The sequence below is a fragment of the Plasmodium fragile genome, assembly GCF_000956335.1.
Source record: "Plasmodium fragile strain nilgiri unplaced genomic scaffold supercont1.25, whole genome shotgun sequence".
NCBI lineage: Eukaryota > Apicomplexa > Aconoidasida > Haemosporida > Plasmodiidae > Plasmodium > Plasmodium fragile.
The window spans coordinates 240423-256706 of record NW_012192605.1 but is presented as its reverse complement, the minus strand read 5'-3'; the positions used below and the strand labels follow the sequence as shown (position 1 = coordinate 256706).

The 16284-nt window shown below is 38.8% G+C and overlaps 5 protein-coding genes across 5 annotated transcripts; 2 read left to right on the top strand and 3 right to left on the bottom strand.

Moving 5' to 3' along the window:
* Positions 1-898: 898 nt before the first annotated feature.
* Positions 899-1552, bottom strand: AK88_02576 (uncharacterized protein; the record flags this gene model as incomplete). Its single annotated transcript, XM_012480201.1, has 1 exon — positions 899-1552. The coding sequence occupies one exon, from the start codon at positions 1550-1552 to the stop codon at positions 899-901; it is 654 nt and encodes a 217-aa protein (XP_012335624.1).
* A 933-nt stretch (positions 1553-2485) lies between these two features.
* Positions 2486-4532, bottom strand: AK88_02575 (uncharacterized protein; the record flags this gene model as incomplete). Its single annotated transcript, XM_012480200.1, has 2 exons — positions 2486-3226; positions 3444-4532. 2 exons carry the CDS (start codon positions 4530-4532, stop codon positions 2486-2488), a joined length of 1830 nt encoding a protein of 609 aa, XP_012335623.1.
* A 4005-nt stretch (positions 4533-8537) lies between these two features.
* AK88_02574 (uncharacterized protein) lies at positions 8538-10759 on the top strand (the record flags this gene model as incomplete). Its single annotated transcript, XM_012480199.1, has 5 exons — positions 8538-8626; positions 8822-8935; positions 9060-9172; positions 9315-10162; positions 10343-10759. 5 exons carry the CDS (start codon positions 8538-8540, stop codon positions 10757-10759), a joined length of 1581 nt encoding a protein of 526 aa, XP_012335622.1.
* Positions 10760-12072: 1313 nt separating this feature from the next.
* AK88_02573 (uncharacterized protein) lies at positions 12073-13241 on the top strand (the record flags this gene model as incomplete). Its single annotated transcript, XM_012480198.1, has 4 exons — positions 12073-12166; positions 12610-12676; positions 12807-12858; positions 13113-13241. 4 exons carry the CDS (start codon positions 12073-12075, stop codon positions 13239-13241), a joined length of 342 nt encoding a protein of 113 aa, XP_012335621.1.
* Positions 13242-13537: 296 nt separating this feature from the next.
* AK88_02572 (uncharacterized protein) lies at positions 13538-15384 on the bottom strand (the record flags this gene model as incomplete). The annotated part of the gene is made up of 8 exons (XM_012480197.1): positions 13538-13784; positions 13882-14006; positions 14137-14201; positions 14337-14437; positions 14609-14673; positions 14813-14869; positions 15021-15093; positions 15308-15384. The coding sequence occupies 8 exons, from the start codon at positions 15382-15384 to the stop codon at positions 13538-13540; spliced, it is 810 nt and encodes a 269-aa protein (XP_012335620.1).
* Between the last annotated feature and the right edge of the window lie 900 nt (positions 15385-16284).

Below are 16284 nucleotides of genomic sequence, written 5' to 3'. Positions count from 1 at the left end.
ATATATATGTATATTTTTTTTTTTTTTTTTTTTTTTTGGCCCCCCTCCGGTGTATTGCACAAAAATGGTATTTTGTATGAAGTCGTAGGGGAAGTGTTACGAAAATGAACTTTGCAGGATGCTCCCTGTGCAAATGTAACACACCAACACCGTGCGAGGAGCGCCACTCAACTGGCCCTTCACACGTGTAAAAAAAATAAATTCGTCTCAACATAAGAGAAATGAATAGTCTCTCCCATCGGCTGTGGAAATATTTCCCAAATTGTTAACATATTTTTTTTTCGCATTTTTTCGAGTCCCTCTTTTTTTCCCCCATTCTGAGCAGCCTTGTAAGAGGAAAAAATAAATACATCATTGTGTACATGTCTATTCCCCCATTGTAGGCACCTTGGGGGGGAGGGGGGGGAATCGCAGACGAGTAGTGCCATGGTGGTGTCTGCATCATTACGCCATTTCTTCTAAATTAACCGTTTAATTCAAGGGGGGGAAAATGATAAGTTAAGCTTAGCATGGGTGAGTTGCACGTGTGATTATTTTTTTTTATTTCCTTGGTTACGTTGTGGTGAAAAAAAATTATGGGTGGCGTTTTTCGCAAATGTTTATGAAGCGAGTGAAATAGGATATCCCTCAACAGGGGGGTGCACAAAATGGGAACAACAAAAAAAAAGGACACGAATGGGAGAAAAGTTGCAACAGCGTCATCGCATACATTTCTCTCGTTCGAATAAAAAGGCGGAATATTCACATGTCCCCCTTGCCTGTAATCCCCGACAGTTATGCAAACGTGTTCCCTTCAAACGGTTGGCAGGGAACATCACATGCTCGTTAAGCACGTGTAACATGCAGACGGGAGCGAACACACACAAATAAATATGCACACATGTAAACCATTCCCCCACTACTCATCCGAGTAATCGGAATAACCAAGCAACAGGGAATTGTTCTCACGGGTGGAAGCCTTTCTTACGTCTGTATGGCCCTCCTTTGGAGAAGCGATGGCACTTTTTTTCTTCGTCTTTATAATGGCCTTTACACTAGTCTTATTAACTGGAATGATTTTTTTTTTTTTTTTAATCATATTTTTTTTTATCTCACGTAAGTTAAGATGATTACTTTCTTCTTCCTTCCACAAATCTGCTTCATCTTCTTTTTCCTTTAATTCTTTTTTCTTTGCATAACTTTTTAAAGCTTCTTTAAATTCAAATTCTACTTCTTTTTCCCTTTCCCTGATTTTCTGAATACTATAATTATCATGCTTCGCATAATTGTCGTAGTACTCAGCATATTCTTCGGTCATATTAGGCATGTCATATATGTTGGCGAGTCCTGCTTCATCTTCTTTGCCTGGTCCACCTGCACCACTGTTGTTATTTTTTTTGAGTTCCAATTGTTCCGATAGACTTAGAAACTGATTATCCCTTTTAAATTCTGGTAGCTCCTTTAGCCTGTTATTTTCATCAATCTCTTTTGCGCTCCTCGCGTCCTTTTCATGTTCTTTTATTCCTTCATTGGTATACTCCTGTTCATAAATGTGTGTTTTTATAAAGTTCATTTTTTCGGGTTAAGTGAGCGTTTATATGTGTATGTGTGTGTGCACAGGAAGGGGGGACGCGTTATTCATCGCAGCGGCTTCGAATGATGGCCAAATTGAAAATGGACTCTCCTTTTTTTATGCGCCACAAAGATGGACAAGCCACGTGCAGCATGTTCCCCGCGTTGTTGAATCACCATGTGGGGGAGGGTTCTCCCCCTGAGGTCAAGTCGCCAACTCCTCAATTGCGCCACAGCGCTATTCCGCCAATAACAATATTTTCGTGTAGAGGGGCAGGGCAAACTCTTAACAAGGCTTCAATTCAGTTTGACCTGGACCCCTTCATTTTATTTTTTTCATCAAAATTGTTAAAACGGTTATATCATCTGAATAATATTTTTTTTTTTTTTTTTTTTTTTCTTCCCACAAATTATGCGCACTTGAAAAATATATATATATGTGACAGAGCATTTACGGATTGTTGGCGGGAGAATGAAACAGAGATGCACGAGGAGCGAGTGTTCATGTTACTTTTGGCCACCCGCCGTGTAAACAATATTTAGCTAACAATGCATAAATTAAAAATTTACATTTGCCCCTCTTGGAGACTCCGTTGTGCGGGGGCGAAATGCCATTTTTGCTCCTAGGAAATGTTTTACCAAATTGGAAAAAACAAATTTCACGTGAAGGCAGAACATGAGACGAACAGTCCTTAAAACTGAATTGCATCCTTTGGATATTCGAATGAATTTTTTTTTTTGTTTTTTTTTTTGCCACGTGTGAATGGAAATTACTTGGAACAGTCCGTAACTTCACGGAGTAGGCTCCCATTTGTAAAAAAAAAAAAAAAAAAAAAAAAAAAAAAAAAAAAAAATTAAAATGGCCATTTTATACAGCATGTGCTGGTTAAGAAGTTTGGCGGAAAGTATAATCGGAAGGTGTGTATTGACCACTCTAAATGATCAATTCGCGGCGGCAACAGGGACAAGTGAGGTTAAACTTAAACCAGCTCTTGACGCACTTCCAGTGGTAGGTGTGAAGACAAGCCAACTTGATGCACTTGTCGTAGTTTTGAAAATATTCGAAGCAAACGGCACACTGTTCATATGCAAAGTTGGCACTTTTATTTTTTACATCTATGTGTTCATCCGCATCTACGTCTAGCAGCATCTTGCCACCCTGACCATCCTCCCGTGTGTGGTTCTTATATACATACTTATACTTATCCAAATGGCTTAAAATTCGCTGTTCGTTGAGGGCACTCTCTTGCAAGTTGGCGTTAGTTGATGGGAAGAGCCTTAACAAAGAGTCTGCATCTAACTGTTGCAGTATATTCAAAACGGCATATGGTTTGTATTCTACTGGTAAGCATTGAATATAATTTATGGACTCATTTGAAATAACATCAAAGAAAGTTGGTTTGATGGCCCCATCGGTGTATATAAATGTGTTGCAGGTAATTCTTCCTCTTCCTGATTTTATGTTCATGGGGTCGATACCCATAATTTTAAATTGCACCCCTTTATAAAAAAAAGTATCGTGTATGGAAAACAAACTTAAGTAATGCCTTTCTATGTACGGCTTAATGTAGTCTGTGAAAATGTCATAATTGTAGGTCGTCGGTAGTGTGTCGTACAGGGGCACTATGTGTACATTCTTAAACGGGTCGTACGTGTCTGCGTTCAGGCAAATCTCCTGCGAGGGGGGAGGGGGGAAGCATCGATGTAGAAGTGATTTGTTGGGGGCATGCCAAAAAAAAAACAAAAAAAATCATGGACTGCCGACATAGTGGCGTGAAAAGAACATACGCATCGTCATTAGCAGCATCACCATCATCATGCACCGGGGGTACCAACGGTACATACACAAATGCACACACACATATCAGCGACGCGCCCTGTTCTTTCCTCACCGTAGAGTTATCCACGAAGCCCACATTCACGTCCGCATCTATCTTCACCACCAGGAAAGAGAAATTATTTATAATGAGGAGCTTGCCAGTGTAGAATAGCTTAGTCCTGTTTTTCATGAAATAGGGGTGCAGACAGGTAACAAGTATTTTTTCCAGCACGAGACTTGTTTTCTTCATGGTGGTAGGGTGGGGCGTGCTTGTGTCGCCTTTCTTTGCTCCGAGGGTCCTATTGCTCTTCCCCTTTTCTGCACTGGACTTACTCGAAAGGTGGTCAAAGGAAAACGGAATGAGTGACATGGCTTCATTAAAAATTTGATTGCCTTTTTTAAGTATATATTTTTTTAAAGAAAAAAATTTTTTTTTCAATTTTTTTTCATATTTTTTATAGTATTTATCTCGTATTATTATGAGATGAATTTTTTTTAAATTGTCCACGTATTTTCCATCCGTGTAAATTAGGGTGTCCAGAGTGAGGATTCCCTTGGAAGGTATGCAATTCACAACAACGTAGTAGTCTGTACATTCCTTTAAAGGGGAAATTTCGTTTGCTACATTGTCCTTGTTGCATTTTTCATGTACGCAAATGTGGTTATTATTGGGTGTATTTTTACATTCCTTTTCGTTCGAATTTTTTTTTTGTGTGTGACTGTGCGATTCCTTCCTATGTGCAATTTCCAATGAGTCCTCATTTGGGCAAGGTCCCTCTTGATCACTATTCAATTTTTCGAGAATCTTTTTTCCTGTTGTGTTGCTTTCATTTTTACTGGGATCCGCCTTGTCATTTGTTAGATCTTGCTCCTTTGGGGTTTCCCCTTCCTTTAGATTTTTCCATGTGTTCTTCTCCCTGGTTATCCTTTCCTGTTCTCCATTTGCTGCAATTATGAACCCCTCATATAGGACGCATTTGTCATTTATCAACAACTGCAGTTTCCTATAAAGAGCATCTGCGTTGTCGACTTTTTTTTTTATGGGCAATATGTGCACTTTTTCTAGTATATGTTTTTTTTCTACAATATTTAATTTTTTTTTTGAATTGACATTACTCAGGAAATGCATATGTTTGCTTTCTCCTCTTGTGCAACTTTCCATTTTTTAATTTTCATGTCTTCCTTTTTGAATGTTCTCCGCGGAATTTGAGACACCCTCTGTGTAGTAGACGGTTTACTATATTGGAGCTAAATCTCGAAATGTTTTTAGCGTGACAGTTTTTAAGAGGGTTGCTTTTACGAGCATTCCCATCTCGGTGTGTACATAGATATGGGTGCACGTAATAGCGCACAGGTGGACGTTGTTGAAGTGGACTTGTGAGCAAAGCGTGTCGGTTACTGGCGTATCACCATGTGGACAATGTGTTGAGAAAAAAAAAAAAAAAAAAAATTCAGTTGTGCTAAACTGCAGAGTGACTCCTTTTTTGTTTTTTTTTTTTTTTTGCCAAAAAATTCGCCTTCTATTTTGCTCTGTTCGGCTTCTCTTTATTTGCCTTTCTATGTAGACAAAATGTAGATACTTTTTCTACGGGAATCTTCGATTGATGCGCTCGTAGCAGCACACCTGTACATTCTTGGAAGCGTCACGCCGGTGGGATTATCAATCTTGTTCCAGCATCCACGACCCCACCTATTTCACTGTTAACTTGGGAAAAAAAAGGAAATAAAATACGAACGCTAACGATACGAGGGGGATACTTCGGTTCAAACGGAGCACTAGGAGCATTCACTTTATTCTATACATTATAATTTTTGCATTTAGTGGAAGTTATTTTCCCTGTTGTATGGGCGTCCTTTTTGCAATCTCTTTTATATTTCCCCCTTTTTTTTTTTTTTATTCTCCCACTGTTGATATGTAGACAAGTTCAGTGTGCGAATTGAACAACGTCGTTGCCTTTTGGGGCGCGTGAAACTAATGTGAAGACATAAAAATCAAATAGAGCAAAATGAAATGAGGTAACATAAAATATAATGGACCGCGCAAAAGTGATGAAATAGGAAAAGTGGAAAAAAACAAAAAAAAAAAAAAAAAAAAGAACGCCAAATGGATGTAGAAATTTATATCTTATTTTAAAAAGTGCGGGGAAACAACGGGGTGGTGGATGTAAGGGACCATTTTACAGTTTTCCTTTATTTGCTCCTATTATTCTACGCTTTTCAGCGTTTACCCTATTCGAACGGCTACAAAGTCTAAAACAACAGCACTGAATAAAACTAAAAACTGATATACTTAAAAATACTAAGAATGTACGCAACAAATGTATGTTCATAATAATTTTATGAAAAAAAAAAAAAAAATAAGTAATGTGGCAGAGAAGGAAAAAATATTTAAAATTAGACAAAAAAACACAACAGCGTTTTGTAAAAAATTTCTGTGGAGTCTACCGACAGTTGAAAATATTTGTGCGTAAAATTTCGATATCGTTTTGACCAATATTTTTTTGCTAATTTTGTATATTTTTTTTCACTTTCATTTTTACTTTTACTTTTTTTTTTTTTTTCGTCATCCTCAGAATTTTCCTTTCTATGTGTACTTAAAAACATTTTGAAAAATTCCTTTGTTGCATGACATAACAAAGTCCGAGGTGAAAAAGGAAAAAAAAATGTAGAAAGTGAAATGTGTAGTTCTGTTTTAAAAATAACGCCGCTTACAACTACACGCACCGGTTGCCTACAACATTTATGTTGTAAAAAAAAAAAAAAAGGGGGCAAAAAAAATGCGAAAAATGCATAATAAATATGTACGAGTAAAAAATCGGAAATTTCCTGTTACATGCTCAATAATTTTACTTTACGTTTGATACACATTTTTTAAATTTCCTTCTACACCATTATAACAGCAAAAGTCGCTTTTGCAGTAACCGCGCGTAAAATGACGCTGTGCGATTTTGTATTGAGGGGAATATTTTTTCTACATGTAGGAAAAAATATGCTAATGCAGTAGAAAAGAGAATATATCTACATAGGAACGATGTAGCATTGATGCGGAGAATTTTAAAAAATGGTCTAAAATGGCTGAAAACATTTTGTTCTATGCCATTTGGGTGAAGTTATGATTTTTTGCGGCCATTCCCACTTTGTTCATTTTTCGCTGATATTCTTCCCCCTGTTCAGCTTAACAACTTCGTACATTTTTTCTTCACCACGGATAAACATGCACACATATGATGTGGCATAAAATTAAGAAGTGATACTGTACGCATATGCCTGCAGCAAAGTTGGGATATACATATGTATATCCGTAAGTGTAGCGCGCCGTACGTGCGTACATGCACACACACTGTGAAGTGACTATGTCGAATAGTTCATTCCTTTTCTCCTACATACTGTCCAAGATTATGCTTTTCTTTCTATCTATGGAGAATTATTTTCTACACTTAAAATATAAGCATTTTACATGGCAAAGATGAACAAGAACGCTGCGCGCCATAAACACGCACATGTGTGTGTGTGTGCAGCACGGTACAATAGCTGCTGTATCTTTTTTAGTACTTTTGCCTGAACAGTTCATGTAAACCACACAGGTTTGCCTTGTGCATGACAAAAAAAAAAAAAAAAAAAAAAAAAAACGAACGCAACACGTAACGTCAATTTAGCTGTACGCCTGTTCGCAACAAAACCACTTGGATGAACTTTGTTCTCTTTTTAACGTTATCATAAATCCTACATTTGGTGTATGTAAAAAAGAAAAATCCTTGTTTGCTTTCACCATGTGTGCAACCGTGCAAGTCTTTCTCGAAGGCATGCAGGCAAACGCTATAGGAAGTAAATGGACAGAAAATGTGCATACTGTACATGTACAAATATATGCTCACTTGTGAAGAAGTACACATCGTTCGTTTTGTTTACTGTCCACGGAATGCCATCCACTCCGTCACTTCTTTTTTTTTTTTTTTTTTTTTTCCTTTCCTTTCCGGGGAGGCGTATAATTTGCCAAAGTCTCAAAAAAGGCTAGTATAGTAGCACAGGTAAACACCTCACCATGTACATAATTTTACATTTCACGCGAATATCGCAATAGTGGGCGGCCGGTAACTTTGCTAACGTAAAAAAAAAAAAAAAGTTCGAAACAATAAAATGATGAACTGGTGAAATGATAAACGAGTGAGTGCTCGATTAATCCGCGCAATGTCCATATAGACGTCAACTTTGATAACAAAAAGAGTCCTATTTTTGGAACATTGTTATAAGCTTGCTCAACATCTCTGCGGAAAAGGATATTACACGATAAGCTAAGCAATGCGTAGAACGTGCAGAAAAAAAAAAAAAAAAAAAAAAAGGGAACTTCCTTAAGTGGTACGCGTTGCCGCTTTTATTAATATATCCAACAAAACAAATATTCACAAATTACACGCATGTGTATATGTGCGCTTATGTGAACACATATCTGTTCGTACATTATGTGAGCTCTTCATAAAAGGGGCGTGAGGGAAAGTTCAAGCAGGCATTAACTTGCACTTAATCCCTCAACCCATTCCCCCCCTCCAAAAAAAAAAAAAACAAATTGCGCATTTAATCCCTGTTCATTTTAATAAGATACAAAAAGTTGCAAAAAGGAAGAACGGTTGAAAATATGCAAATGTATTTCTTTTTTTCTTTTCATTTCTTTCTTTTTCTTTTTTTTTTTTTTTTTTGCGTACACACTGTTAATTGTTTAACTCAAAATTAATGGATTTTTTTTGTTTTTTTTGTCCAATTAATGGTGTTCATTTTATATTTTATTTTTAATATTACGCAAAGGGAGGAGGAAGAGAAAATATAGCACACAATAACATAAAACTGTTACAGAACAGGACCAAACGGAAAACTGGTCAACCTCATCGGAGTAAAAAGAAAAACTTACATTTTGTTAAGAGAGAAAACAAAAAAAAGACACGCCATCACTTCATTAAAGTGTTACAAAATTTGTTAAATTTTATTGTAAATATTGTAAATGCTGCGTGAATGACATCGCTTAAGAGCACAACATAAATGATGCCCCCCCTATAAGCGCAGCATGAACGCGTCTTAGTTTTATGCGCTTGTTTATTTCACTTTTTTTTTTGTGCCGTTTTTTGTCCAACGGTCGCCTTAAATTCGACTTGCAACAACTCGTGGAGGAAAAAAAATGTTGGACTCGGATGCCGATGTACCTCAAGAAATTCTGGTGGAATACGAAAAATTGTTGAAAAAGTCATACACGGAAAATTTTGACGAGTAAGTATGTGCATTGGATGCATGTCTCTACAAATGAGCACTCTGTTGTTTTATTTTATTTTTTCCACAAAGTTGGGCCAGACAATGTACAAAAGAATTGAGCATTATACATGAGTACGCAACGCGATTGTTCACACCCATGTATGCGCTTTTTCTCTGTCGCATGTTCACACGAATTACTTTTCTTCTGAGCAGATTATACAAGACCGACTTGCTGAAGGTAATTGGGAAGGATGGATACGGCTCACACATCGTCTTGTTGATTCCGTGTTTTATCGTGTCGTCCGGTGAAGACCCTGAGAAGACTCTGTAAGTGGATCTTATACGGGTGGTGTTTATTTGCGTGAAGCGCGTGAATTGTAGCAGTGCCGATGATATAATTTTATTTATGTTGCCCCCATTTTTCGTCCCTTTGCCGCCTCTCCACATGCAGGAGATACGCCATCCTGACATTGGACCCAATCGTGAAAGAGAATTATGTATTGATTCTGTGCGAAACGCATACAAATTGGTTGACCGACGCGGTTTACGCGTACGCAAAGCAGTGTAAGGAGGGAAAAAAAAAAAGTGACCAATTGTGATGGCGCGAAAAAATGCAGACATTCCATGTTGATCATTTTCTCACGCGTAAGAAAAGGCTCCTGGGAAAGATCCCCTTTGCATCATTTAATTTATCCCCCGCTCGCAGGGTACGACATGCTTCCGAGGAAATACAAAAAGAACCTGAAAAAACTGTACTTGGTGCACAGCGGATTCATGTCCAAAACGGTGCTAACTGTTGTGACTCCATTCGTGTCACCAAAATTTTGGAAGAAGGTAGAATACATAGAAAAGTTAGAAGATCTGTTTTTACAATTAAATATAAATCCAACATATAATTTGAGATGCTTTCCATATATAGTTCAGAGAAATGAAGAAGTGTTATTAGGAGGAAAAATCGTTTCTGTTTTTGGAGCAGACTTAGAGATTTTATGTCAACGGTTTGGCAAAACCTACATGGAATATAAAAACATCCCTTCCATCATGGTGGATTTCTTAAGCCATTTAATGAAGCCTGAAATTATTAATACAAAAGATTTATTTTACTTACAAGCAGATGCAAATACATTGTATGGAATAATTGGAGACATAGAATATGGAGAACCCACAACCGATTTTAACAACATTCCTTCCCTGGTCTGTTCATTCAAGCTTTTTTTAGACACCCAGAAACATGGCTTGTTGGGTAAAGATGCCTTCACGAGGTTGTATCATTTAAAAACTGTTTCAGCATCAGATAAGGCGATTAGAAGTGTTTTATTTAAATTGTATCACAAGCTTCAACCGGGTGTTAAGGAGTGTCTAATCTGTCTTTTGAAGTTTTTTAAAACCGTTTCAACATATTCAAGTGAGAATAACATGACGGTGGAGACTCTTGCTAAAATTTTTGCTCCTACCTTTTTCAGACCCAGTGTTCCGAACGCCGTTTTTTCGCAGTGCATTCCTCTGGCAAATAAATGCGTGCAGATGATAATTGAGGACCCCGAAATTTTGACGGTGAGTTTGACACGCATATGGGTAGCAGCGGTACAGGGAAGCGATGTGGGTGTTGCAGCCGGCATCGGCTACGTGCACATGCCATTTTGCTTCCATTTTGAAACATCTTTCCCCATTATGCAATTTGTTCCCATCTCTTTACAAATTTTCCGCATTTTGTCCAACTGCCCCTTTACGTAGGACCCCCAGAAATACGCTACAGAAAGTGACAGCTCGGAGGAGACCGAGTCAGATGACAGCAAGGAGAAGGACTCCAAATCGGAGAGCTCAAGTGAGGAGACGAGCAGCGAGTCGCAAGGAAGTAAAGGGACTAAGGAGGAGTCCAGCGATTCGGCGGAGCTCGCCAAGCAGGAATCGAAGGCTTCGGATGCAGGAGGCCCGAGCAAAAAGGACGCCTTACCAAAGGACCCCGTGCAAAGTGGCGAATCGAAGAAGAAATCGGACGAAGAGACGGAGGAGGAGTCTGAGGAAGAATCTGAGGACGAGTCTGACGAAGAGTCCGAGGAAGTGACGGAGGAACCTACGGAGGAAGAATCAGGTTCAGTGGAAGACACTAAGAAGGTTAATTTTAAAAGGGAGGACGGGCAGGCGGAGTGAGCGCGATGGTGAAGCGTCTGAGGAAGGATCTAGGAAAGCCATGCTGATGGCAAGCATCCATTCTTATGCTGCGTGTTGAAGCATTGTCAACCCGGCGAGGTGGTAAGAGAACTTACTGGGCAATTTATCCTCCCCCTCCGATGAACGCATGGATAATGGATCATATACATCAAGGGGGAAAAGACCAGAGGGCAAATGTCGAGCAGTTGGTAGACGTAGTTTAGACTCTCCAAACCGCTTTTGCGTAAGCACAGAAGCATTTTTGAATGACAGCTTGAAAATAGAAACGGTACCTCTACTGGAATAATTAAAAAAGGAATGGTAAAAATATTAAACGAGTGAGGTGGAGATAAAATAAAAAGGTTAGCCAAACGGGGGGATGGGTACGTTGCGGATCATATTGTATTTCCACACTGGTGGGGAGGCAACTGGTAAATAATTTTTTTCCTTTTTGGGTGAAAGAATATCACGAGAAGGAATAGGAAAAGGAGAAAGATAAGCAAACTAGCGACAAAACCAAATAAGACTTATAATTTTGGGGGAGCCCACGCGCAAATGTGCCCGCACGTCCCCCCCAACAAGAGAAGAAAGGTGGATGCTGGACGTTCACTTGTTATTAGTTAATATACTCCCCACGTTCGTGACCATAAAACGAATTTTTATCGCAGCGGTTGTGTTTACCGCCAGATACAGCAGCGCGCGCGAGCCATATATGTATATGCATAAATATATATACACATACATATATATACACATACATATATACACATACATATATACACATACATATATACACATATATATATACACATATATATATACACATATATATATGGTGTGGGAGGGTCCTTTTTTTGTGTGCACATTTCCGTGTGCATTTGTGTGTTTTTTTTTTTTTTATTTTCAAAAATTGTCTACTTCCGCTTCTTTTTTTTGGTTTTTGTTTTTTTCTTGCATCCCCCCTTTTTAAATAACTCCGGCTTTTTATGTTTCCCCTGGTAGTAGTATTTGTTGCACGTAATTTTTTTTTTTTACAAGGTTACGTTTGTAGGTAGACGCACAAGCTGCGCATTATATGTACCTGCACACGCATGTACAAAAATACTCTTTCGTAATAGTGTGCATAGGTCCGTTGCGAACACCTACGTGGGGTTCAGTTTGTGTCCCTTGGCACCTTTTAAATTTGCGTTTGTGCTAACTCCAACCTGTGGATTATCACACGGTTATTTTATATAACAATTTTTGAATAACTTTAACGAGACAAACAAAAAAAATAAGAAGTGCAAAGAAGAAGCAGAGGAGGAGAAAACAAAATGGCCGGCTCAGCAAGTGAAATAAGTGAATCGCTAAATGCCTGGATGAATAGCAACTCGTCCATAGAGTCATACGTTCTGATAAATTCTGACGGTAAGAAGAGAAAGTGCGCGATGGGAGGTGGAGGGGTGAGGAGTTGAGCTTTTCCATTTGTAGAAGTAGACCCCCAAGTTGTTCTCCGTGCAGTCGTCTGCGTATGATGGGGTGGTACAGAAAATGTAGACCGCGTCGAACGCTACGCGCAAGTGGTATTCAGATAAGCGTAACATATATTGAGAAAGCGGGGGGAAAAAAAACAACATCGCATGACCATGTGACTAACTGTAGAGGGATAAAATTGCCACAAGTATGCCAGTGAGAAAGGAGTGGGTAATGTACGATGAGAGGAAGTAGCATAGTACCACATGCGAAGTAGTACTAATGTCGGACTCACCCCAAATGCAATTAACCTGCGCAATAATGTGTAGCATGTGTAGCAACCGTTACAAATAAAAACATTTGCTATTTTTCCCCATTCCCCCGTAAAATTTGCGAAGGCATTCCGCTGAAATACAACGAAGACGTGAGCTACGAACATGCAGTTAAGCAGGCCTCCCTGTTCTCGTAATTCTTATATTATTTTTTGTTACTAAAAAAATTCAGGACACTATCGAATGTTGTGCAAAACTGCTCGTCCTACATATTCCTTTTGCTGCCATTCGATTTTTTTTTTTTATTTTCTTTCTAATTGCAGAGACTTACTAACAAAAACAAAAAGGTGTGTTAAGGAATTGCTTCCTCAAGAGGTAAAAAAAAAAAAAAAAAAAAAAAAAAAAGTTGCAAAAAGGCAAAATGGGAGGATAAAAAAAAAAAATAAGACACATAATGGAGGATAACTTGATGAGCGTTACGAACAGATTATGCAAATTTCGCACGGTGCACATGGGTATCGGGGGTAGTGGCGGTTCATCTACGCATCCTCAGTTGAGTGTCCGAGTGCAAGCCACCCATCCTGAGATGCTACCACTTTCCCCTCCTTTATATGCGCCCCTCTCCCCAGAACGAATTCAACAGCAACTTACGAATTCGCACAAAAAAAGAAACCGAATACATCATATGCAACCATGGGGACTATTCGCTTATAACAAAACAAAATTGCAAGGACACGCAAACGAATAAAAATAAATAAATAAATATGTGTGGAAGGAATTCAGAAGGAATTTCCTTGCTTTTTTACAAAGGGCATCTTTTCCCAAGTTGGTACATGGAACGGATGATAAACAAACAAGAGCAATTGTGTTAAATATGTGGCTGGATACACCCCACCGCGCTGAGCTACCTGCACGGACAAATCATCACCCTCTGCAAAAGCAGAAACAAATACGAATATTGGGGTGGGGGGGGAGACAAGGGCGTCCAGTTTGCCATCCTTAGATGATGTTCCTACATAAACCATTTCTGTTCACTCATTTGTGAAAAAAAAAATCATTTTTTTTTTTTTTTATTTTTCTTCTTCTGATCTTTATTCATGTCGCCATCTGCGTCATCATCGTTACTATCATTCTTTTCGTAGCCTCGTGTGTGAGATTCTTTATATGACTCTACATTAGCGTTTGACTTGGAGTTAAAAATGCATTTTGTGGCAAAGGACAGGACGAGAGTGCACACTAGAAGAATGATGAGGTGAATTATAATGCCCTTATTGAATGATCCTTCATGTATGAGTATAATTCTAGGGGAGGGGGAGGAGAGAGGCACGTGTGTGTATATATATATATGTACATGCGTATGGATGAGTGGGTGTTTTTTTTTTTTGCGCATTGGCTTACTTGTTGACGAGGGGCAAAATGAAGGTAAAGTAAAGCAAAAGGAAATTCACCACGTTGACTTTTTTCCTGCTTTGTGTGTTCTTCAACCACATGAAAAGAAGGCACGTTTTGGACAAATTCGAAAACTGAAATGGGGGGGAAAAAGGAAGGGGAGGTTAATTTGGGGGGATACTCGGATGGCACTGTTCACGTACCAAATGCGCTGGCGCGACACAAATGCACACATGAGCAGGTGACGTGGTAGTGCAAATTAACCATGAAGGTGTTGGCCGATATGGAGCGGTAGATATGCTTCAGTGAAAAGTCCATCGATCTTCCCCCTGCAGGGATGGAGAAAAGAACAACATTACATCCAATTGGTACTAATTCTGATGGACACACAAAAAAGGGAGACGCCACCCCCCACACACCACCGCCCTCATTGCTTTCCCTAAACAGGGTTACTCATATTTTACCAATGAAAAAGGGGAAGAAATTGGTGGCCACAGATTCGTAGAATCCCCAGCTGAGGCCTACGGATAATATTCTCTCCTTCAAATTTATCGTGTTGGTGTGCCTGCAAGTGGGCGCATGAAAAAAAAAAAAAAGCGATGAAAAAAGAGGTCAGTGAAAGGAAAAGACATGTAAGGGATGTCGAGGAAGGCCCCTCTAACAGACATACCACACGCACATGTATATATACGCATAGCAATCTTTGTGATTTCATTTTTATTCCCTGTGTGCATACTTATGAGACAAGATGTAGTACAGTCCAGCCAGGTCTATAAAGTTGGCGCACTCTTGGAAGATGATCTGCAATGGGGAGGCAAAAAAAAAAAAAAAATAAATGAAGTTGCCATAAAGCATGTGCATATATGTAGTCACGCATGTGTAAGTATGCACTTCTGCCTGTGCATCCAGTTTGTGGGATGCGCATCCCTGCCAAACATACGTTGAAAAGGTTCATGTTCTGAAGGAGGCCTATCGAGAAAAACGCCAAGGTGAACAGCTGCACGGAGGGACGAATGGGGGGGAAAAGTGTTAGAGGTGATGGTGGCACCCACGTAATTACATACGCTCAAGTGGGAGTACTAAAAAGGTTCTTTTTTTTTTTTTTTTTTTCCACTATTTGGGGAGTCTTGCTTCTCATCCTCTGTTACCTTCAAAATTTGCGACACGATGTAGTAGAAGCACACGAGCAAAAACAGCTTTGTCGATCCAGCATTCTTTGACCTATTAAAAAAGGAAGGCAATAGGAAAACAAAATATATATACATGTGCTAATTTGAAGAGAATAATGCGAAAAAAAAATGTACATTCGAATGATGCCCCATTTTGAGTCTACTTATAATGTTGCTAATGATGTGTTGCTGCAGGTCATTCGTTAATGAGCGGGACATTTTTTTTTTTTTAATTTTTCATGTCTATATATATATAGTGTGATTACAATTTAAATCCATCGTATATGATGTAGTATGGTGTAAAGGCCGTGAGGGAACAGTTAACAAAATGGAAGAGCGCCATTTTGTAGGAAGGTGAAATGTGGCATATGTAATTGGGACGCAGCTCTACATACTGGGGTGTACTCCCCTGTTTGCGATTGCTTGTACAGGGTTAAAGGTCACAGTTTTCAATTGTTTACGGCTTTTGTGTTACATCACCAAAAATACTTTGATAAGAATAACGCACATTAGGGGAACTTATTTTTGCATAAGCAGATATATGTAATGCCCCGCGTTTCCCAAATGGAGGAAGGCACAGCTTTTGTTTGGTGGTGATTAAAAAGTTGTCGGGGGCTCCAATAAAGCTGCCTAACCGGGGGTTATTCTATTATGCATGTTTTTTTTTTTTTTTTACATGCAAGCAATTTGAGGGGTAGTATTTTTTTTTTTGTATTCTCCACACGGGATGTAAAAAAAAAAGGCTAAAAAGTGAAGATTACTTTTGGTGTTAAAAAAAGGGAGAAAATGTCCCGTGATTGGTGTATTGTTCTTTCCGCTTCTTTTTTTATTTTGTCAATTTTGTTGATTGTATTTTTCTTTTACAATGGTACAATTTTAGGGCGTTTTTTTTTTTTTTTTTTTTTTTTTTTTTCGTTGCCTGTTTCCGTTATGCGTAGGTTTTCAAAAGGTGGTACATTGAAACGCAAGCGGTGAGCACTCGTCCCGACTTGTCGTTCCGCTATTGTTGCCTCGATTTTTTGCGCCTTTCGTTTTTAGCCACCATTATATATCGCCCTGCTCATGCGCGAGCCAAGGCACACCGGGCCCAACTTTTTCCCGTCACTTTTAACTTTTCCATATTTGAGACCTGTTTTTTTTTTTGTCCCTTTTAGTTTCCAATTATGGGTAAAGGAGGGGAGGGTAAAACAAAAGGCATGCAAAAATGAATACTCCTCTTTTTTTTTTTTTTTTTTTTTTTTTT